The 23,506-nt window shown below is 44.2% G+C and overlaps 2 protein-coding genes across 7 annotated transcripts in view; both read left to right on the top strand.

Moving 5' to 3' along the window:
- The window catches only part of LOC109741995 (uncharacterized), a 29,148-nt gene extending 19,922 nt beyond the window's left edge, over positions 1 to 9,226 (top strand). For 2 of the 5 annotated variants that reach the window (XM_040402656.3, XM_040402640.3), the window contains exons 6-12: positions 5,526 to 5,687; positions 5,777 to 5,855; positions 6,547 to 6,738; positions 8,446 to 8,501; positions 8,600 to 8,661; positions 8,758 to 8,845; positions 9,072 to 9,226. In XM_040402656.3, the coding sequence (XP_040258590.1) occupies positions 5,526 to 5,687; positions 5,777 to 5,855; positions 6,547 to 6,738; positions 8,446 to 8,501; positions 8,600 to 8,661; positions 8,758 to 8,845; positions 9,072 to 9,122 (690 nt within the window). In that variant the 3' untranslated portion in view covers positions 9,123 to 9,226. The remainder of the gene's footprint in view (positions 1 to 5,525; positions 5,688 to 5,776; positions 5,856 to 6,546; positions 6,739 to 8,445; positions 8,502 to 8,599; positions 8,662 to 8,757; positions 8,846 to 9,071) is intronic. The other 3 variants (XM_040402681.3, XM_040402715.3, XM_040402696.3) reach the window with 3 other exon arrangements.
- A 2,912-nt stretch (positions 9,227 to 12,138) lies between these two features.
- Positions 12,139 to 18,462, top strand: LOC109741984 (uncharacterized). Of its 2 annotated transcripts, none has more exons than XM_020301075.4 (6): positions 12,139 to 12,417; positions 15,075 to 15,212; positions 15,427 to 15,697; positions 15,819 to 16,016; positions 16,100 to 16,329; positions 17,736 to 18,462. In XM_020301075.4, exons 1-6 carry the CDS (start codon positions 12,406 to 12,408, stop codon positions 18,291 to 18,293), a joined length of 1,407 nt encoding a protein of 468 aa, XP_020156664.1. In that variant the 5' UTR covers positions 12,139 to 12,405; the 3' UTR covers positions 18,294 to 18,462. The 2 variants fall into 2 exon arrangements, with proteins under 2 accessions (XP_020156664.1, XP_040258543.1); XM_040402609.3 differs by having other exon boundaries at positions 12,191 to 12,417; positions 15,126 to 15,212.
- Positions 18,463 to 23,506: the final 5,044 nt, after the last annotated feature.

Here is a 23,506-nt window from a genome sequence, read left to right as displayed (position 1 = left end):
AGTGATTTAACTTGTCCAAGAAATGGTATTTAAAGGAGAACATGGTCGGAACCACGATTGCAAAAGGCCAGATCCCAGATATAAGATGAACTTAGACCAAGGGAATAATTAATTTAAGAGAAGCTTTTAATGATAAGATCTACATCGTGTCCATGGGCATGAACACAAAGTTCAAGGTCGACTCCCACTTCTTCAATGCATAACCTTTCATTCACTTCTCGCGTTTGATGAAGTTGCAGTGTTGAAAAATTTTATCTGGCAAAATACCAGAAGAGTATGACTCATGAAAACTTTTGAGTTCACACATATTATGAAAAGCATAGGTTCAACCCATCGGGGCATTTTAGGAACATATACCACAAACTTCGGAGTAAATATTACAAGCTCGAAAGAAGAGCATTGTTCAAAAGCAGATGCTACAATTTACCAAAGGCATTATATACCCATGGAAAGGCTCACAAGGTTATTCAATAGGAAGGACACTGTCGGATAAAATCCAACAAGGGAACCGATGGTCCACAAGGGATCTGATGTGAGCATCGGTACTCAACCAGAGGAGGAAGAATGCAAGGAGATCTGATTATAGAAACAACTGACTAACTCAAAGTTCAATTGCAAAAGAATTATGATTTCCAAATCAGGGGGTCAGAAGCAACGCTCTGATCAAGGATGGATAAGTTGAGTAGGCTTAGGGGTACAATCGATGACGATTTGATTGCTCGAGATCCAGCTCATGTTAAAAATGACGTCTGAGCCGGAAGGAGGAATTCTAGGATCTGATTGAGGATTGCGAGCATTCGCAACATATTGAATCAATGGACTCAAAAAGATAATGACAAAGGGTGCCAATAAGATTTCGAGACTTATGGGATTAATCATAATGCTAGTAAGCAGGAATTTCAAGAGCAATAGGCTCCTGAGGATTTTCGGAAGATCGAATGGTATTCTGAACACTTTTGTGATATACTTGAATTCAACTGGGGATGAGCGGATACTCGGTAAGTGCGAGAATTATCCGTAGAGGTATTCAGGTGACAAAGAATAGCAAGGCAGTAAGTTCAAGGATTCTCGGAACAACAGAGATAATTTCGGGGTATCTTGTAATAACAAGATCAACTGGGAAACATTGTATGAATGGCGAGTATACGTGGTTATCCATAGGAGTTTATCGATGAAAGGGAATTGCAAAAGCGATGAACACAAGTTCTCGGGTTATCAGCGGAGAGTATCTTCAGGGTCTTCACGGGCAGCAGACGATCATCAGTAATAAGGGGCTCTCCGGATGAAAGTGATAACGAGATCCTAATGTTAGATTTAGCAAAATTCACTTAACCCGAATAGAAGAGAGATCAGAGTCCCAGAGTATAGACAAGGAGTAAAAGATCCTAATACCACCCAATGGCGACGTGGGCCCGTAAGCCACACAGCCATGTTAGTAAAAGTTTTTCAACGACTAGACTCGACTTCGGCCAAGGAGTTGGAAAGGGGGATTCCTACAGGCAGTCGTCTCTGATACCAACTCGTGACGCCCCCGATTTGACCGTACACTAATCATGCACGCAAATGTGTACGATCAAGATCAGGGACTCACGTGAAGATATCACAACACAACTCTAAAACATAAATAAGTCATACAAGCATCATAATACAAGCCAGGGGCCTCGAGGGCTCGAATACAAGTGCTCGATCACAGACGGGTCAGCGGAAGCAACAATATCTGAGTACAGACATAAGTTAAACAAGTTTGCCTTAAGAAGGCTAGCACAAAAATGGCAACGATCGAAAAGGCAAGGCCTCCTGCCTGGGACCTCCTAACTACTCCTCGAAGCCGAACTCCATGTAGAATCATCCTCGGGATCTCTAGCTCCTGGACTCCAGCATCTGGTTGCGACAATCCGGTATAGAAAGGGGAAAAGAGGGAGAAAAGCAACCGTGAGTACTCATCCAAAGTACTCGCAAGCAAGGAGCTACACTACATATGCATGGGTATATGTGTAAAGGGGCATATCAGTGGACTGAACTGCAGAATGCCAGAATAAAAGGGGGATAGCTAGTCCTGTCGAAGACTATGCTTCTGGCCATCTCCATCTTGCAGCATGTAGAAGAGGGTAGATGGTAAGTTCACCAAGTAGCATCGCATAGCATAATCCTACCCGGCGATCCCCTCCTCGTCGCCCTGTTAGAGAGCGATCACCGGGTTGTATCTGGCACTTGGAAGGGTGTGTTTTATTAAGTATCCAGTTCTAGTTGTCATAAGGTCAAGGTACAACTCCGGGTCGTCCTTTTACCGAGGGATACGGCTATTCGAATAGATAAACTTCCCTGCAGGGGTGCACCACATAACCCAACACGCTGGTGCACCACATAACCCAACACGCTCGATCCCATTTGGCCGGGCACACTTTTCTGGGTCATGCCCGGCCTCGTAAGATCAACGCGTCGCAGCCCCACCTAGGCTCAACCGAGAGGTCAACACGCCGGTCTAAACCTATGCGCGCAGGGGTCTGGGCCCATCGCCCTATGCACACATGCACGTTGCGAGGGCGGCCGGAAGCAGACCTAGCCTAGCAGGCGTTCCAGTCCAATCCGGCGCGCGCCGCTCCGTCGCTGACGTCAAGAAGAACTTCGGCTGATACCACGATGCCGGGATACCCATAACTACTCCCGCGTAGATGGCTAGTGCGTATAGACCAAATGGCCAGACTCAGATCAAATACCAAGATCTCGTTAAGCGTGTTAAGTAACCGCGAACGTCGACCAGGGCCAGGCCCACCTCTCGCCTAGGTGGTCTCAACCTGCCCTGTCGCTCCGCCCCAAAGTAACAGTCGGGGGCCGTCAGGAACCCAGGCCCACCTCTACCGGGATGGAGCCACCTGTCCTTTCAGCCCCCTCATCAGAATCACTTGCGGGTACTCAACGAGCCGACCCGACTTTAGTCACCACATGTGTCATGTATATAAAGTATATAGTATATACCCGTGATCACCTCCCGAAGTGATCACGGCCCAGTAGTATAGCATGGCAGACGGACAAGAGTGTAGGGCCACTGATGGAACACTAGCATCCTATACTAAGCAGTAGGATAGCAGGTAAGGGTAACAACTGTAGCAACAATGACAGGCTATGCATCAGGATAGGATTAACGGAAAGCAGTAACATGCTACACTACTCTAATGCAAGTAGTATAGAGAAGAATAGGCGATATCTGGTGATCAAGGGGGGGGGGCTTGCCTGGTTGCTCAGACAAGAAGGAGGGGTCGTCTTCGATGTAGTCGAACACACGAACAGCGGCAGCGGTCTCGGAGTCTACCGGAAAGAAGTAACGGAGGGGGAACACAATAAATAACAGAGCAATCAAATGTAACACAAAGCAAGACGCGGCGATACGTTGTGCTAGGGGTGACCTAACGTAGGGATAGGTGATACCGGCGAAGGGGTGAAACATCCGGGAAAGTATCCCCGGCGTTTTGCGTTTTCGAACAAATGAACCGGAGGGGAAAGTTGCGTGTTTGCTATGCTAGGGATGTGTGGCAGACGAACAGACTGCGTATTTGGATTCGTCTCGTCGTTCTGAGCAACTTTCATGTAGAAAGTATTTTCATCTGAGCTACGGTTTATTTTATATGATTTTCTAAAGTTTTAAATCATTTTAGAATTTACTTAATTAATTTAATTCGAAGTTTAATTAATGCAGCAGCATGACGTCAGCAGTTGACTGTTGACCTGGTCAACCTGACAGGTGGGTCCCACCTGTCAGGGGCTGTTAGCTAATTAACAATAGTTAATTAGTTATTAGGTTAATTAATCTTAATTAGTTAATATTAACAGGATTAATTAAGTTAATTAATTATCTTAATTAATTAACTTTATTATTTATTTATATATTTGTATTAATTATTTTTACTATTTATTTATTCATTTTAATATTTATTTATTTATTTTTATGAATTATTTTTATGAATTATTTATTTATTTTCATTAATTATTTTTATTATTTATTTTCGTTTAAACGTTCTGGGCCGTGGGCCCCATATGTCATTGGGCCAGGGGGCCAATCGGGTGCTGGGCTATCGGGCACAGCCCGAACGGGCACTGGCCCGCGGGGCGCACCCGATTTGGGCGCTGCGGGGCGCCGACGACCAGGGAGCAGGGGGGCCAGGGCGGCGCGCCGGCGTGGAGCAGCGGCAGGGGAGGCGCTGGGAGTTGCGGGCGGAGGCGGTGAATGGCGAAGCGGGGGGGCACGGGGAGGCAGTTGCGGCGGCCGAAGACGGCGTAGCAGCTTCCCGAGCACGGGGAGAAGTCGGACACGGCGAGCACGGCGGCTGGTAGGGCGCGCACACGGGATGTGGGTGGCTGCAGCAGCAAGCAACGCCGGCGGTGGTGCGGGGAAGTGGCAGAGGCCGGGCTCGCGTAGCGTACGCTCAGGGCGGCGACGAGCGGGCGTGGTGGATGAGTGAGCGAGGCAAGAAGGGGGAGGCCGGGGCCTCACCGCGGTTGTAGGGCACGGGCAGTGGGGCGTGAGGAGGTAGACGGGGACGACGGCGTCGAGGAGGCAGTCCGGCGAGGTGGCCGTCGACAAGGCAGGCCGCAGCGGTGGCGTCCTGGGTGGCGGCGGTGGTTCGATCCCTTGAGGAAGAGGCGCGGGAGGTCGGGTGACGGCAGCGGGCATCGGGGCGCCAGCGAGGTGCGGCGGGGTGGCGCGCGGCATCGACCTCGGCGGGGCCGGGGGCGCAGTTGCCCCGATCGGATCGGGGGAGTGGGGGGGGGGAAGAGAGAGCGAGAGGGGAATCGAGGGGGAGAGTGGGTGGTTGGGCTAGGGTTTTCGGGGGGTGGAGATATGGGGAGTGCGGGGTGGGCCTCCTGGTGGCCTGGGTGGCCAGTTGGGCCACTCGGCCCAAGGAGAGGGGGGGGGCCTTTGCCCCCTTTTTTTGTCTTTACCTTTTCTTATTTTCTTTTTCTTTTTGTAGTTTCTTTTATTTTTTTTTGTTTTACAAAAATTACCACTAGTGCCTAAATTTGTATTTATCAACAAACTACTGTGAGATTAATCCTTAACCCATAATAAAATAGTTTTGGCATTTTATAAATTCAATAGGCATTTCTTTAATTGTTTTCACTATTGTTTTAATTGTTTTAGAGCCTTTAAATATTTTATCAAAGCTTGGTTTCTCCACCATAATTACTTACGATTTATTTGACACAACCCGAACATTTTAGTTTTTTTGATTTGAAAATTTTACTGTTTGCCTATATTTTAGATTTTAATTTGAATCGTTTTTGAACTAACTCCAGTTATCAACAGTAACCGAGGTGACGTGGCACCATTAGCAGAGGTTTACTGTAGCTTGATCATCCGGGCGTCACATTAGTCAACATATGACATGTTAATTATGCTGTCTAAAGTAAACTTACATTAGCAACCAAATACTCAACTATTTTATATCATAACCTATAAAAGAAAATGTCAAAAACAACTGTTTTAGCCTAGTGTAATTTGAATGCTAGATCAGACTCATGTTGATCAGGTTAATCGAAAGACCTTAATGCCACAGGAGCATCATGGTCTTGAGAGGCTTGAATTAGCTAAAGGACAAAATGCGGCCCAGCAACACACCGCTTCAACCTTTATGTTTTGTCCAGAAAGGTCGACCGCTGACCTGTGGTATTGGGAGGTGTTGCATCAGAAGGTCAATACTCACTGTAGTATGCTTTTAATCTTAATTTCACCTCCGTTTGTATATTGTGAGACTGAGGTAGTTAACTTAATGATTTTAAGTTAGAACAGAAAGACGAGAGCCCAATAGGTGGCAGTGGTTTCTCCATGAGGAAGTCTGGTGTAGCTTCAAGGACTGAAGGCAAGCACTTCTCTAGTTCTCTTATGCAATTGTACCAGCATCTCAGCTCAATACTCCGACAGTGTATTCTTCTCAGAATATTTTTTATGTTGTATCTACTTTAAACTATTTTAAATCACACCCTATAAAGAAGCAAATCTTACGTTCTATGCCTTCATGTATTTTAGATTACATGGTGCAGAGTAGTGGGTTGTTTCTACATGTTACATGTGTGCTAATATTTGTCTTCTGAATATTTTTATTGCATGCTACGTTTTTTTGACCAATTTCCTTACCTGCTTCTAATTCAAGGTTGATGTAACTTCCAAAAAAGAGAACCAATTGTAAGGCTTTCTTATTTCGCTTGTTGCGTTTTCAAGTTGCATGATGATCCAAATAAGAAACGATGATAAAATCATTTGCTATGTCATTTCAACCCTGGTTGCATGCATGCCTGATAGATGTGAATGGTAGCATACCCCCATAATGTTATGGCATGGAGTCAGGGACTGCATGTCATATTCCTGCAGCTTGCCTGATTCTGCAATTTCTATACTGAAATCTCAAAAGTACTTGTACCACCTATTTGAATGGATTTACTTGCAATACATGGTCCCACTAATCATACCTTTTGGGTTCTCTGGATAGCCAAAAGCTCAGAACACAAAAGCACAATTAACTGTTTGAAATTAATCTATTACTCCCAACACAGATGAACTCTGTTATGGTGAGCCCAGAAGCAGGTTGCCTGTGGCCTTGGGAACTGATAATGGCAAAGTGCCCGAAATCATGAAAAGACGTGGCATCTCTAGAGAGACTGACAGAATGGATGCTCGCAATAAGAAGGCCAAGTTAATGGTTGCTGAGCATGAACAAAGACGCCGTGTTGACTCAAGTACACAAGGTAATTATTTGGTGAAACGTCAGGTTTGTCTATGGTTCTTGTCTTGTTGCATCTTCCCTACCTTACCAGGACCAAATTCCTTTTCAAGAAACATAGGTCAGACCTTAGCTTTATTGATTAAATTGGTCTACCTGTTTGTGCAACATGACATTGCTGTGTTTGTGATATGCATGTAATTCTTAAAATCTATATCAGTTGATGTTGACAAATTACTTTACTGGAAAATGACGCCACTCATAGTGAAATGACCCTAGGTCAAATTTCGTTGGCCACCTGTCATGAAAAGGTGATTACTATGTTGATGGTTTTGTATGGTCTTGATCTTCCTGTGCAGCAATAGCTACGTAGTTGAAATATAGAGGAAGTCTGTTGTGCTTTACTCAGTTCAATGATATCAGCTAAGAGAAGCATATGTTATGTGTCTATTAAATAGCTATCCTTAAATCCTGTATCTGTATATAGTTACAGGGGTGGAAAGTTGGCTCTCTGTACTGCAGTCAACCTTAATCTTTTCTGAAACTAGACCATCAATCTTGATTAATAAGTCGGCAGTTCTGTGGTTGCAAACAATGAGAGAGCCTGGTGGTTGGTTATTCTTGTATTTCTCAAAACAGCTTCTTTGCGTGCCTTATAAGTTAATGGTGCGTAGGTGCGCTATTCCTTGAGAAATTGGCTCAGCTGTATTTGTGATGTGATGACACTCTTGTCATTTACTTTTGAACCTCTATGAGATCCACAATACAAAAACCTCTATGACTTAACCAAAGGTTTGAGATGACAATGTAAAGAAAAAGACATATATGATTTTTAATTTAACTTCATCCCATTAGGAAGTTTAGACATCACTTGGTTAATTTACCAGGATTTACCTACTGAATCGTCCCGTATCATGTCAAATCTCAGTTCCTTTGTTATATTGGAATACTCTCCACTGTTCTATGAAACCGGTCCGTTTCGGGCTAATTCTCCTCTGTTTCTGACCATTAGTGCTAGGGCTTGTTTCAGATGGTTTTCACTTGGAACCTATCTGAAATAAATGCTGGTGGCCTTATGGGAACTGGCTCAAGAATATTTCTACCTCAATTTACCACAACCTCATGGTGCATTTGATAGCATGGCACTGTTTGGCATCAATGCTGCCGACAATTGATCTGCCATGACATCAAAAATTTATGGCAGTCTTTTTCTAGAAACTGACCATATATAAATTGTTAATCCAAAACTCTATTCTCTAAGAAGTTGAAGTTATGTAGAACTGTATTTAATTTCTCCTGTGTGGACCCTGATGCACGTTGCAAATGTTTATCATCTTTTGAAGATATAGAAAAGGGATTTTTTTTTCGGCACTTGTTTCTTTGAAAACAGCATTTGAGATGCACAAAGCTGTGCTACGTCAGCATGTCTTAAAGCTTACTGATGTGTGTTATTATGATGATGCTCTGCTGCTCACTTGCCATTTGCCTAGCACCTAGTGCTTTTTAAGAGCATTGGCAGATGCTTACTTTTCAGGAGTAAGTTTTGCGTCAATGTTAATACTAAGGTAGTTATCAATAGTGTTTGGTCAACTCTACATCACTTGGTTTTATCAGTGGGGCAGGATACTTGTTTTATACTCCCTCTATTCCTAAATATAAGTCTTTCTAGAGATTTCAATATGAACTACATACAGATATAGTTAAAATCTTACCAAGTTTTGTCTTCCTTTAGGTTCACATGCTAGCACAATGGACGAGGCTGACTATAGCACTGATATCCTGACAGATGTGTGTAAAGAGGGACTATCCAATTATTTTCCTTCTCTCCTGGTGTCACCGTTTTATTTGTCCTTTCATTCATGTCTTCGTCTGGATGATTGTTTTAGGTGCATTTCATGGCAAGGAACAAAGCAATGTCGATGCATTTTATGAAGTGCGACCCTGAAGGGTATATATTTTCATACTGTGAACAATGCTTACCTGCGCTCTCCTTATATTGTTTTAATTCTGAAAGAAAAATAATAATCCATTTTGGTGTTTCTAGGACTGCATATGTTACTTTTGCTGACAGGGAAACTATTGAGGGTGCTACTTCTTTGCCTGGGACGTCATTCTCCTCTAGATTTTTCACAGTAAGACCCCCCTTTTTAATTGTCAAGCCCATGCCGTCATATGCAATAGCTCGTGTCATATTCTTTCTCCTGGTACTTGATGAAATTAATCTCATATTTCTGGAAGGGGAAAAAACGAAAGGAAAACTATGAGACAGGGTGATCCACAGTCGCGGCAACATTATTTTTTAGCAGCAGCCAGTGTTATTAAGCTTTTAACCCTGAAAGAAACAAGTTGTACTTGCAGGCAACCAAGAAAGGGGAGAGTCCACTGCCTGCCAGCTGCCTCTGTAACTGAAGAGCTGTGAGAGTGTATGTTAACCAAAGAAAATAGGCCTACTGATCTAAACCTTGCCCTGCCAGGAACGAAACTGTGACAGATCATGTACTTGATACAAAGTCTGACTGACCGCAGGAATCTTCCCAGTTTTTCTTTTCTCGGGATTTACCCTTACTTGTTACAGATACAGATAGATGAGGAGAATTTGGTTGACAGGTATGAAGAAACCTCTGAAATTGGCCGAGGTTATATTTTTCCATGGCATTTTGAGATGGCATGTGTCTGCGATCCACAAAATCAATAGAAAGCATGCCTTTTTCTGAATGTGGTTGTGGTTGAAAAACAGAAGGGCAACCTGATTAGTAGCATCAACATGCAATATTTTTGCTCTTTGTGCTGGCTCGGATGTTAATGTGTGTAATCTTGGTTTTGCGTTGCTCAGACCTATTTTGTGTCATTGTTACAAATTTTTGTTGCTGATGATCTTGTCATTTCAAGACCATTGAGGTTGAGATTGCACGGACACATGGACACATGATAGGTACTGGATTCACGAAATATGTTGCCTTGATGTATAAGGGAACTTCCTAAAACTAGAAGTAATCTGGAAGTAAATAATAATTATGTGACTGTGGCTTTAGATGAGGAGAACATTTTTCTTACTAATGGAGAAGGGGACAAAAATCCTGTTAACACCTGGTGTCCTGAAAGAGAGTTGGATATAGAGGAGTTTACTGTTGTTAGATCTAAAGAAAAAAGAAAGAAAAGGAAGCTCATGTTGTATCTAACATTAATGTAGAACTCAATGATATCTTAATTAATGAGGAACTTTACCTCCTTCAAGAGTCACATGAGAGGTGGCTTTTAAAAGGGGATAAAAACATTGCCTATTTCCAGAAGATTGCTAATGGAAAGAAAAGAAAAACTACTATTCACTCTCTATCTGCTAATGGTGTTACTGTTGAGGGTGCAGAGAATCTTTTGGTTCATGCTACTGAGAAACTATCTGACCTTGATAATGAAATGCTCAATAGACCATTTACTGTAGAAGAGGTTAACTGTGCTTTTTTTCTATGGATAATAATAATGCGCATGGTCCTGATAATATACCTGATGAGTTCATTCAGTGTTGCTGGGACATTGTACATGCTGATATTATGAAAATGTTCCATGCTTTTCATGCTGGCTCAATGGATGTGCAGAGGCTGAATTATGGGATTATTACCCTAATCACCGAATCTTCTTATGCTAATAAAATCCAACCGTTTCGACCCATTTGCCTCCTTAGATGCTTGTATAAATTGATTGATAAAGCTTAAGGGGAAGTCATTAGGTCCAGTATCACTCAAATTGCATTTGGTAAGGGGAAGTCATTAGGTCCAGTATTTCCTATTTTCACGTGTCTATGTTTTTTGTGAATAAGACTTCCATTGGAAAGTTTGGATAAACATCGTAGAGGGAGGTAGGAAGAGGTATTGTTTGTTTAAACGGTCTAGAGTGCGTGGATCTGAAACTAAAGGGGGGTTGGGTATTTTAAGAAGATAAAATTTAAGTTTCCTGGTTAAGTGGTGGTGGAAACTTGAACATTTTTTGACATTTTCAGGGCTAAATACTTCAAGAGAGATACAATTGCCAGTGTTAAAGGGAAGTTTTTTTTTAAGTCTCCTATTTGGAAGGATCTTTTGAAAGTTAAAGAATTTTACATGCTGGGAAGGGGTAACTGTTAAGTCTAGAGATGTTGCTAGATTATGCAAAGAATCCTGGGATATAATGTTGCCTTATGTGAGAAATTCTCTCAATTAAGTGCTAGATACATCCATTTAAGTGACAAGATTTTTGGGATAGAGGGAGTATTTGACTCTCATCGGCCGGTGGTGGTGGCACCTATGGGCGCCGTTCCCCTTCTTGCAGGCACCGTCGTGGTGTTTCTTCGACCCGCTCCACCCCCGTATTTCCTTTTTTGGTCGAAAGCTTAGACTCGGTTGGTTCAGGGGTGACGGCGTCGTTCCTACGGTGTTTCTTCCCTTTGGGGCGTTGCTATGAAAACCCATTACTCTGACCGAAAAAGGCTTTCGCCCCGCTTTATATATAAAGCAACGATCATCAACACAACGATACGCACGCCACGACAATACACACACACACAAGGCAGGATACATAGGCGCTGATCGCAGCAACACCACCCCTATCTACAAAGAGATGAAGCCGCATACGACGAACCGTAGACTCCAAGGCGGCGCCTTCAGGAAGGATACGACACCGGAGCGCCGCCACTGCCCGACCCGGGGGTCAGAGTTTTCCCTGGAGCAACACAACGGGCAATGAGAGCCGCGACGACGCCTTCAAGAAGGGAACGAGCTTCGCCGCTGTCGGTCCGTCCGAAGATAGAACAGGTTTTCACCCCGGCCAACACTCACCGCCACCGAACGCTACACCTCGGTCACCACACCGCCAACATGGCCGCCGGGCGGCACCAAACCACGGGCTCTGCCCATGAGCACCGCGCTACCATCACCAAGGCCGCCGCCCCCGCATCCAAGACCAAGACAACACCTCACCCGAGACCCCTCGCTACCCCAACCAAAGAGACCAGCGGAAAGGCCCGTCCTTTCACACCCCTGAGCGGCCCCCAGCACCGAGACCAAATAGGCCGGTCAAAACTGGGCACCATCGCCCTGTCCTGAAGCACCGGGCGCGAGACGAGCTCGATCCTGTTGCCGGGCGCGAGACGAGGAGGTCAACACTGTTCTCTTAGAATAATTCAAGGTGCACATCGATCCGTCGAGGACAAGCAATCACACAACACGAGCCTGACTCCGGGATTTGTTAACGAGGTTCATCAACATGATGAGGATGACATTTGTAGACAACCTCGACGATGTGCGTGAGTCTTGTTGGTAGCCAGATCGGCCGGTGTGCCCTAGCTTGTGCGCGTGCTGTATCGGTTTTTGGCGGGGTTTTTTTTCGTAATTAACCGGGCAATTTTTTTCTTTTTCTTAATGAAATCGGAGTCCCAGGAACGACCGAGATAGATGGGCCCGGGCACCCTGCCAAAAAATAGAAATTGGGTGGTCGTCCCACAGTTTCCGTCCCCTCCCACCGCACCTCGGACGCCGCCGCCGCCGCCCTCCACCAAAATCCGTCGCCGCTCGACACCTCGCACCGCTCGTCGTCGCCTCGCTGGATCCGGCGGAGATCCAGGGCCGCCGCTGCCGGCGCAACGCCGCGTCGACGACACGGTCCCCCGGTTCCTCAATTCGGCCTAGGGTTTCTCTCGGGAGGACGCGCGCCACCCGCTCACATGGCGAACGAGGCTGTTCTCGAAACTCGAATTGCCCCTCGCGTATCATCGGTTTCGCTCTGCTTCCTATCGTTTCTACTGCTCTGTTAAGTGTTCATCACAACTGCATTAGTTGCTAGCGTTTATTATACGCTATTAGCTACAACTTCCCAAGGAAGTTTGTAGATAACATTGGACAGTGAAATGGGTCGGAACTTTGCTAGAATCTGGAGGATAAGTGGTATTTGGAGTTAACAAAATTACATAGTATACATGTTTACTTTCACCACTGGTTCGTCAGTGAAAGAGGCACGCAATAAGAGCACACTAGCTTATTCATGTGATGATCAATAACAATTGTTGGCCCAAACTGGGTAACCAACTCTTGTTCGGTTCTTTCTTGAACCGTGAAAAGTGTCTAGAATTAATCCGCAGTATGCTGTGTTTGATATATTTTTCAACAGTTATTATGACATGCCATCAGGTTTACAGGTGTTGGCAATTCTGTTTCTTCTTGCTCTGGTTGTCTACAGGGGTTGAAAAAAAAATGTTGCCTTCTTGTCACTAGCTGACAACCATTGAACTTGGGACCGGGACCTCTGTCGTTCCTCTTGCCAACATATCTTTCGGCTTCTGTATGATCCTTTTATCATTCACTGATGGAGCTGACCCGATCGACGCAGCCTGATTTTCACCTAGCTTATGCTGAAGGCGCCTTATCTCCTTTTCTGACACCATCAAAGGAGGTGAGGCTCCAGGGTTTCACCGAGGATCATACAGCATCAAGTTTATCTTACGTGTCGGTGTCACAAATTCTGTACATGACCACCCTTTTGCCAAGCCTCAGCTACCATGTTTCTCATCGCTCTCATGTCGTTGTTCTCATATACTGGAAATATTTCTCAGTTTGCTTTCAATCGGTTACTCTGTCCTCACCAGCAGTGCACATTGAGCGGAGTTAGTCGTAGGGGTTTGTTCCACTACCTCAGCTACCATGTTTCTCATCGCTCTCATGTCGTTGTTCTCATATACTGGAAATATTTCTCAGTTTGCTTTCAATCGGTTACTCTGTCCTCACCAGCAGTGCACATTGAGCGGAGTTAGTCGTAGGGGTTTGTTCCACTAGAGTACCCAGGAAAAGACGTTGAAATTTCTCGCCTCACTAGGGCTTGGTTGAGGTGCACCTTCACATTACGAGGTTCTTGAATGATAATTCTCGGAAGTATGCTATCTTCCACTCTTCATGTTCATTGCGACCAAATTGCTCATGCTCATGAAGGGTTTCAATAAAGTCACCCACTTAAGAAGGAACCAACTATTCCCGTTAAGCTTCCTTTTAGGATTGCCATAAAATCAGGCTCATCTCCTTTGTTTCCTTCAGAACCATCAGACAAGATGACGCCAAACTGAGACCATAGAGATTGCAGCCATGCAGTGACATCCTCCTCCAGAAGAGAGACAGGCTTTCAGTACATCTCTTGCATGGAACATTCAGTCTATGTGGGAGCCAATTCTCGGCTGAAAGATCTCCACCTGGGTTTATTCATCTTTGTTCTGCAGAGGAACACCACCATAGGATTATACAATCCACTAAATTGAAGATTTCATGAACTGCCTCCGGCTTCCAAAGCACTGGCAGTTCATACTTGGCAGATACATTGTGGGTCTTTCTTTTATCCTACACTGTAGGGCAAAAGTCCCACAGCCATTGTGGGTCTTTGACCCTGGCTGATGATGCATTCGGGGGCGAGAACTCCATTTTTCGTGTCTTAACTTCCATCTCTGACCCTGCCTCATCAGCCGAATCATCGATGGTCATACACTGTCCATTGGGCACCACTGCAAGAGCTAGTGCAGGACCACTATCCAACCTCGTCACTTCATTAATCTTCTTCCCTTCCTGCCTTTGGTCCTGTATCCATTTCCTTGGTATCTGTGTCAATTGAGTGACGGGAACCAGAATTAAATCCTTTGCCACAGGAACTATAGTGCCTGACGACTAGTTTTAAAAGCGATGTAGTACCCTCCTTGGTAACTTGTGGCTCACCTTATTTTTCTCTGTATCCAACTATTTGTTCTTCGGTAGCAAAGATGACAACTTAAGGCTGGTTTACACCAAGAGATTGATTCCCTGCTTTTGCTTGCTCAAGAGGTTGACTGATCAAGTCCTTCTTCCTCTTCTCTTCTGGTAGTCTCAGTTTCTTCCCACACGGTAGGATTCCGTGGTCATCCTTGATCTCAGCTGTAATATCAGCTTTCCAATGCTCTTCAGCGCGTTGAGTACATACTCCCTCCGTTCCATATTACTCGTCGCTGATTTAGTACAAAGTTGTACTAAATCAGCGACGAGTAATATGGAACAGAGGGAGTACGTATTATGGCGGGCAGCCATGGTTTGTAGCTATTTGGTGAAGCTCCCCAGCTCTGTTTATTTACCTGAACAAGACACGTCTTATTTGAATTGACTGAATAAGTCAGAAAAGAAAAATATTTCTTTTGGGAATACATTACTAGATGGACATGTTCTGTCTAGTCAGTTTAAATGTTTCACTTGCATTAGTTGCCATTCTTGTTTGCTTTTTGTTCATTAGTGGGGTTGCATTCAACCTGTATTTTGTATGTTTCAAAGTCCACATAGTGATCAGTTTTTGCGCTTCTTCATTAGACATTTCCAAGTTCTCATTTTGTAGGTGTGCATGCGTTCAACTTTTGATCTCATCCAGAGTTGTGAGCGGTTTCAGAAACGTGGCCATGGGTTTGCTGAGGAGGGCACAAGCAAGAAAAAGTTAGCTACTTCACCATCTCCATCTTCTATCGCAGGCAGACAGGTTTGTAGCTCCTTACTCGACGTCGAGGGGTTCTTTTCGAATTCAGTTCAATTGTTTCACTTGCGCTTGTTTTCATTTGCTTAGTTCTCAGCCAAAGTATTTTTTTTGTATGTCGTATTAGTGCATACATTTCTCAGACCTGTGTTTTGAAGTCCCTAAAAAAGTGATTATAAGATTTCCATGTGTAACATGTGTTTGATTTATTATTTTGTAGGCTTCATTGTCGAGTTCTGATCTCATGCTGAGTTGCGAAGGATTTCAAAAGCATGGCTATGAGTTCCCAACGACACATGTCAGCCATCGGTTGCTTTACACCACTGGTGCTGAAAGTTGCCTCAGTGATAATGGCAACGCCACTGCTGCTAAGGACAGCCTTAGCAACAATCTCGACCTAAAAAATGATGACAGTCTTGGAAACATCCCTTGTTACGATGATTTTCTCCCTCTTGAGGATGATTCCGGTGATACGCTTACACATGATGATGGTACTTCCTCTCCCTCCCTGCCCCACTCTCATTTACATGTATGCATGCTAAGGTTTTCTTATTGAAGAATATAATCAGAACTGGCATTCAAGGGCAAATTCTGTTTACTTGTCTGTATCAGGGATAGGAATTATCCAAAGGGTTAGTCCTATGGAATATATCAAAAGGCTACTATTGAAGAGATCTGCGTTGAGTATCTCTTCTGCTGAGTTAGGTGTCAATACGAAGTTAAGTATGATTCCAGAATCTTCGAGAGATTTTAGGCATAGTGGTGATCTTTGTTGGCACGAGTATTATCACATGAGTGAAGTATCTCAGAGTAAGCAACTTTTTCCTTACCCTGTGTCTATTCACTTTATTTGCAGACACGTACTTATATACTGAATAAATATCCTTTTTTAGCTGTTTTGCCACCAAAGCGATATACTCGGTGCGAACCATTGACTGCGGTGCGGTGCTTTCACGAGCCACAGGCAATGCTCCAGGTTTTTTCTATCAAGCTGAAGGCATATCTCCAAGCTATAGGCAGTTCAGTCGAGGTATATGGTTTTGTTGCAATCCGGGATGGTGAGGATTATCACCGAAATTATCTTTTCAATCGACCCCGAACTGACCCAGTGACCATCAACACGGTAATTACTTTTACACCTTAAATTTGACTTGATATTTTGGTAGTAAATATGCATATAATGGTCTTCTGTATTGTCTAGTCAAGCTTTTGCGGCTTTTTACTTCTATTTTTGTATGGACATGTTTACATTAGAGTAAAATGAACAGTAGGTGCTAAAACTATTTAAGGGTTGCCAAGCTAGTCCTAATACTAAGAAACTTAACATCTAGATCCTAAAAGTTTGCTAAGTGTGTCACCTGCAGTCCTATCTTCACTGCATCAGCTTTGGCTTGCACAGGTGGCAGGTTGATCTCTGCCATGTGGCAACATTTTGCACAAAACCCCCGGAAGGGTCCTCTCTTTGAATTTTATTACCCCTCATCTTTGCACGTATCATCTATTCCTCTCTCTTGCCCCCCTCTCCACCTATGCTGATATCATCTAGCCATCAACCTAACCAAAACACTTGAAATCCTCGTACATAGGCTACTAGCGTGGCACAAAGCAAGAAAAAAAACAAGACAAAGAAACATGGAAGCAAAGGGGATCGATCACGGTGGTGTGCATAACATGTGGAGGCAGTGCTACAACAGCGGCACCATAAAATTGACCAATGGGAAATAACAAGGGGGCAGAGAGGAAGGCGCACACTAGACTTATCGAGCTAGAACTCACCAATGGTGGAGGTGGAGGGCAGCGGCTCGACATCTGATGTCGGGGACAAACATTCCAATTGAAACATGCGGTACGTGGGACAACAAGTCTGTGGTGGGGATGTGTCCGGCTCGTTGTGGTGCTCCTCTACGTGGGTGGAATCGGGTCAGCAGGCTCCGGTGATTGCTGGTGGCGGCGGCGACCTGCCACATGACAGCGGTCAACCTGCCACATGTGCAAGTCAAAGCTGATACAACGCGAATAGGACTGCGGGTGACACACTTAGCAAACTTTTATGACCTAGAAGTGCATAGTATTAGGACTAACTAGGCATCCCTCAAATAGTTTTAGGACATGATGTGTATTTTACTCTTTACATAATCTAGGTAAATTTGTATGTTTGTCTTGCATATAATGCTTTTACATTCATTGATCACGGTACAGGATTAGCATAACACTTGACAGTAAAGTTGGAACTTGTGAGCATATCTTACTTAGAAATGCACACTGTTCACTTCTTTTGGCTCTGAAAGCCCTCAAATGTGATGAATGCATCACAGCACACTTCCTTGGTAAGCTTAACTTAGATGACATGATAAATAAAATTAAGCACATGTGGATTATTTTTAAGACATTCATGCTGATTTGTTCTGAAAAGTTCCATCTCATTTGACGTCTCAACTAACTTTGCTATATAGTTGCAACATCTCTGCTGATTCGTTGCCATCAAGAAAAGATTCTGACATGCTAATTCTTTTCCCTGTCGAAATTCAGACCAGCGACTACCTGCCTTTGATGAGTCCGAAAAGAGGCATGTCCATGACATTTGAATGCTTGATGGAAGTTGATATCAGAATAAAGGGAGATATAGAAGATGTCACTTTGGTCGATGGGTGTTCCGATCTTATCGAGAGTCATTGTCTATATGACACAGAAATTGAGTGCACAATGGATGATACAAATGGTGCGGCCATGTTCGATTTTATCATCTTTCGTAGAGCGCTTGAGGCGACGGTAGAGTTGAATTTCACAAAGGTGCCCACAGGAGGCATGGAGGTGAAGATGTGTGGATACACGGCGATTTCGGAGAGCCTGTATGACTTCATGGGCGAGCAGCGTGAGTGTGATCGGTTCGTTGCCTCTGCTGGGAGACATCCACAATACTTCATAGCGGCTGTGCCGTTTGAAGATACACTGTTTGTTGACTTCATGGAGGGAAAGCTGTCGATTCCTTTCAAGGCAGCAGTTCATGGCAGCCAAGAGAGAGAATACCATTTCAGCAACGGTGCGGTGGTGTCGGTGACGGTTTCTTGGTCGTCGACCTATTACTGAACCTAGCAAGATATATAAGTATGCAGAGTGTCAACTAACCGCCACCTGTTGGATCTTTTATGTAACTTGATAGATTGTAAACTATGTTTATGTCGCTTTGTGCGACACACATCGACTTGTATGCAGTATTCTTATTGAGTAAAACTCGGCCTTTGCGCAGTGAGAGTAATGTGACCAACACCTCAAACACATCTGGCAATGGGTTGCTTGCTAAAATTTTCCCCATGTTTTAAGCATAATGAACCACCATAAGACTGAAATGCAGATGCGAGCAAGACCAGTAGTTGCAGGGAAAACCTAAAATACTAATACATCCATAAGCATGATCATTGTTTACTAAGTTTCTATAGCTTGCTCTGTAAACACGATAAGATTACTACTTAGGCAATCAAATTCTACGGCAGTCTGTGTATAGTCGCCTCGACAGTCTGAGGCAACGTGGGTCATGTTGCCTCAGTCTGTGAATGCATACTCTCAGTTAGGTTGAAGCATCAATTAAGAGAACACCTTTTTTCGAATACCCACTTCAATTGGGCAATCAAATTTCATGGACATGCCTCTTTTGAGGCTCAACAAGTGCATATAGTCGCTAGCATGAAATTTGATTGGATATACAGTACTCACCATACGAACATGTGGGGGAGAATAGCAGAAAGGAACACCAGGAAAGACCCAGATAAAGAAGAACCACTGTATGAAAGAAGTTGATTGTGCCGGGGTAGTTCATCGTGTCCAAGGACAAAAATAATCCAATATGTTATTTCTTCATCTGAAACACATTTGGCAAGAGTTATAGAAGAAAAAGTGATGGTGGAAGTGGTGGACTGTTATTACTATGAAATAATGACATCAAGGTTTATGAGCGAGATGTGACATCAAGGTTTTCGAAAACACAGATGAAGAAGCAGCTTTTTCTTTTCTTCCAATAGTACTCTTCAAGCAATTAAAATGACAATGATTTATGTTATCGCCACTCCTACTTTTTACTTGATGATCAGGGAAAGTATAAGAATATGGTATTTGGCGTCTTTGAAATTTAGTCTGGTATTCAAATTTCTAGAGGCATTATTTCTCACTTTTTTGTAGAGATTTAAACATATGACATTTAATAAGTTTAATGTAACGTTGGAAAAAAAATCACTGTAGAAGGGTGGAGAAAAAACATACATTACATTTTTCATTGACAAAAATATTTTTTTGAAAGGTTTCTGTAGCTCCAGTTCTTAGTGGGAATCGAGATTACTACTAACATAAAGTATTAGTTTACCACCTACATAAGTAGGGAAAAAATCAAACGAAAATGATAATTCGAATAAATGACTTGGCAAACCAAGTTTTGGAAGAATTCAATTTAAAACTAAGGTATGTCACAAGTCTTCGGTATTTCCCCCCTAAGAGCATCTACAACCGTGCTCCCGAAACTGATCGGGTGCGGGCTGGTCAGTGCCCGGTCACAAAACATGCCTTGAGAAGTTAAAAAATCCTAATAAATCTTCAAATATTGAAAGTTGTTTTAAATTTCTAAAATTCTAGTTCCAAAAGCTGATTTTTTTTCTAAGTTCAGAAATTTTGTTTCAAAAGTCGAATTCTTGGAAGTTTCAAGTTCGAGGTTGGGCAAAGATTTTCTAAGTCAGTATTACAATTTCTGAAATTGCCAAAAAGGAAAATTTCTAAAAGTAGGAAGCACAACATAGGGGAAGTTGCCCAAAAAGGGGTGTCCAAATTTGACCGCACTACCATTGGATGGCGGTGCACCAAATAGCGATTAGCGACCACCATCCGTCGGGCAGGAGAGACGTGGTCAAAAACCAAGTCGGGACTATCCGTTTTTGAAAAGTCGTGCTTGGTTGGACTTCTGTTATTTTTGGAAGAACACTGCTATGCGAACAACAAAACTGCGGCCTATTAACGGCCTACACGTGAGGCCACCATTGGATGCACTTGGCCAGCACTTCTACCCCACTCGATCTGAGTGTCGTGTGCATATTTCCGGCGCCCCCAGGCGACCCCCGGGCGCTTGGGTTCGGCTCAGAGTCGCCGGCTGTTATTTCGGCCCAAACCGGCGCTAAATGAGATCCTGGGACGCGACTGGGCCGATTTTCGGCTGCCGGCGCTAAAAAAAGGCTTGGGGGGGGGGGGGGGGGGGGGCTGTTGGGGGCGCGGCTGAAGATGCTCTTAGGGCTGCTGCACTTGCACCGGTAGGCCGCATGTTGACTCCAGTGGCGGATCCAGGACCCAGGCGCGCATCATCATGTCTACTGTAGACGCACTGTAGACGTACTGTACATGTAGTGTAGCAGCCTGGGACCCGGGGCTTGGACCAAACCTGGCTCCGCGCCTGGTTGACTCCACATACTATATTAAGTGTTGCATTATCACATGCATAGGAATGATACATGGAATTCGTTCAGGTAGCAAAAGTTTAGTACGTAGCACCGCAGGTATGGGATCTAAAATTCTAGATGCTCCTGGTCTGGTATAACTCTGTAGTATATATAGAACTTACAAGTACATAATAATAATACAATTTTTAAAGGAAACTTTATAACCGCATCAATGTTTACATGGACGGACAAAATATCTTTAGGATGACCTAACCAAGTATGGCGACCAACACGTGGAGTAAATGAATGTTTCATGAGATTGTGAGCCTTGACATTCAAGGTCCTAAACTCATGTTTGAAAGAACACGAAATAAAAGTACTAGCCTATGATTTCACGTGCAACTGCTCCATATTGCGCCACACTCCTTTCTTCGGTAGCATCAACTGAGATCAGAAGCCGCTCAAATTTTGTTGTCGATGTGGTAAAGATGAAAATGAAATGCATCTTTCATTTCTTTGTGATTTTGCTAGAGCAGCATGGTTTGCCCATCCTTGGTACATTAAAGTTGATCTTCTAATTCAAAATCATCACACTATGCAAAGTGTTGTTCTTAACTTGCTTAATATGAATCACCCACATGCATCTATACCCAACATTTTAAACTTTATGTGGTGCATTTGGAAATCTAGAAACGATTGCCTTTTTGCCAGGCAAAACTCTCTACCTCATCATATTCACATTGCTGCTAAGGCTTTGGCTGGTCAGACTAGTAGTGCACTACATACTTCTAATCAAGAACAGGTTCAACAAAACACACTTTCCAATCAGGTTCCTTTGCCAGGTAATACTCTCAGATCTGATTTGTTAATTGTTGGTCCAAATGTCTTTTCTGATGCAGCTTTTAGAACAAAGAAAGTCCCTGGTTTACAGCAAGGAGAAGTGGCTACAGGTGTTGGTATTTTCATTTCAATTCCCTCTGATCAGGGAGGAATCAATGTTCAAATTCAGGCTCCGGCTTCTGCTACCGCCACTCCTTTGCAAGCTGAGACTGTTGCTCTTGCAGCTGCTGCTCATATAGCATCCCAGATCAATATTGCTCAGCCTACTTTCCTATCTGATTGTCTCTCTCTTGCTAGATGTGCTGCTCTCTCTAATATTTTCGACCAATCTGTTCCTTGGAATATTAGAAAGGACCTTGCCATCTTTTTTAAATATTCTACTGCTCTGCATTCCAAGGTGTTTCATGTTTCTAGAAAAATTAATGGCATAGCTCATAATCTTGCTCTCAGCAACCTTTTACATCTCTCAGGGACACTCAAGTGTGTTGTTTTGCTCAAAATCTATCTTCTCTATCTTGCAATATTGTTTCCCTCCTTTCAAATTTCCATATGCCTGGTGTTAATATCCATACTGTGCACTACTACTAATGCTTTTGCTTCTTGCTTCTGAAGATGCATAGAGCCTTGTTTGATGTTTTTGCAGGATTTGTTATGGCGCTTTCACACAAACTAAGGAAACACTCTCTGTTCTTCTCTGGGGAAAGTTTCTGGACTTGTTTACATGATGAAGTTGATGTTCTTAGTCATGCTGTTCATTAGTAGGGGTTGGTCCCTTGCTACTAGCTACGACTTGTATTCAGCTCTACATGCTGAGATTCTGCCGTTCCTCCCCGTCTACTTACTGGCAGATCTTGTAACTCTTGTTGTACAATGTCTATGAGCTGAATAAAATGGCACCTGTTGGTGTCTTGCTGGTTCAAAAAAAAAAAAAGCCGCTCCAAAGTTTTCAAAACAGTTGGGTCGTCGACGTAGTTGAAAACAGCCGTCGAAGCGCCACATAATTTTTTCGCACGTAGTAACTTTTTTCTAAAAAAGTAAGGCGCACCTTTTGCCAAATTTGTGAAGTCAAATAATTTAGGGAAACATTTGGGGCCGGGGCACCGGCGGAAACATTGGGCCGGTCTCCCTCTTCCTCGCGCAACTCGCAGCTCCCCCACATCTCGCGCAGCTCGCCGGGGCGCGCGCCGCCTTCTTCTTCTGCCCCCTCCTCCCCACCCCTTCCCCATCCCTCCCCCTCTTCCCGAGCTGCGACTGGGCCACCACGACCTCCATCGCCGGCGGCCAGGCTCCCCTCGCCGACTGCCATGGCTGCCTGCCGCCATGGCCAGATCCATCCCCTACCTCAAGCCTTCACGCGGGCGCATCCCCTCCCCCCTTCCCCCTCCCCCGGGCTGCGACTGGGCGACCACGACCTCCATGGCCAACGGCCAGGCGCTCCTTCGCCGGCCGCCATGGCTGGCTGCTGCCATGGCTAGATGCAGCCCGCGTATACTAGTGTTGCAACCGTCACCTAGAACAGCTTCAACAGTTGTTGAAAAAAGCTTCAACCATAGACAGAAAAGCTTCAATGGAACTGCACAATAAGGGGAAGCTGCAACCGCAGTTGTTTTTTGTTACTACTCGTGAAGTTTTTTGCTACATCCATCAGGCGGAGCTGCGACCTCGCGACGATGACAACGACGATTTTTGTTGCAACCGTAGTAGAATTTTGCTACTACCGCTAAAGTTTTTGCTACATCCATGTAAGACGGAGTTGCGACCTCGCGAAAGACGGCGACGGTGTTTGATTTTTGCTGCAACCGTAGTAGATTTTTGCTCTACCGCTGAAGTTTTTTGCTACATCCATTTTAAAACGGTGTCGCGACCTCGCGAAAGACGGCGACGGTGTTTGATTTTTGCTGCAACCGTAGTTTTTTTTGCTACTACGGGTGAAGTTTTTTGCTACATCCATTTAAAACGGTGTTGATTGACTGACGGCCGCCGTCGACATAATTTCCTGCAGCGAGCATCAATGGCGAGGGGCGGCGGCCGAGCCACAACCATCGCCGT

This window comes from Aegilops tauschii, chromosome 1, assembly GCF_002575655.3.
Source record: "Aegilops tauschii subsp. strangulata cultivar AL8/78 chromosome 1, Aet v6.0, whole genome shotgun sequence".
In the NCBI taxonomy this organism is placed as follows: domain Eukaryota; kingdom Viridiplantae; phylum Streptophyta; class Magnoliopsida; order Poales; family Poaceae; genus Aegilops; species Aegilops tauschii.
Note: the sequence above shows the minus strand (reverse complement) of the source record. Positions and strands in the feature narration are given on the sequence as shown.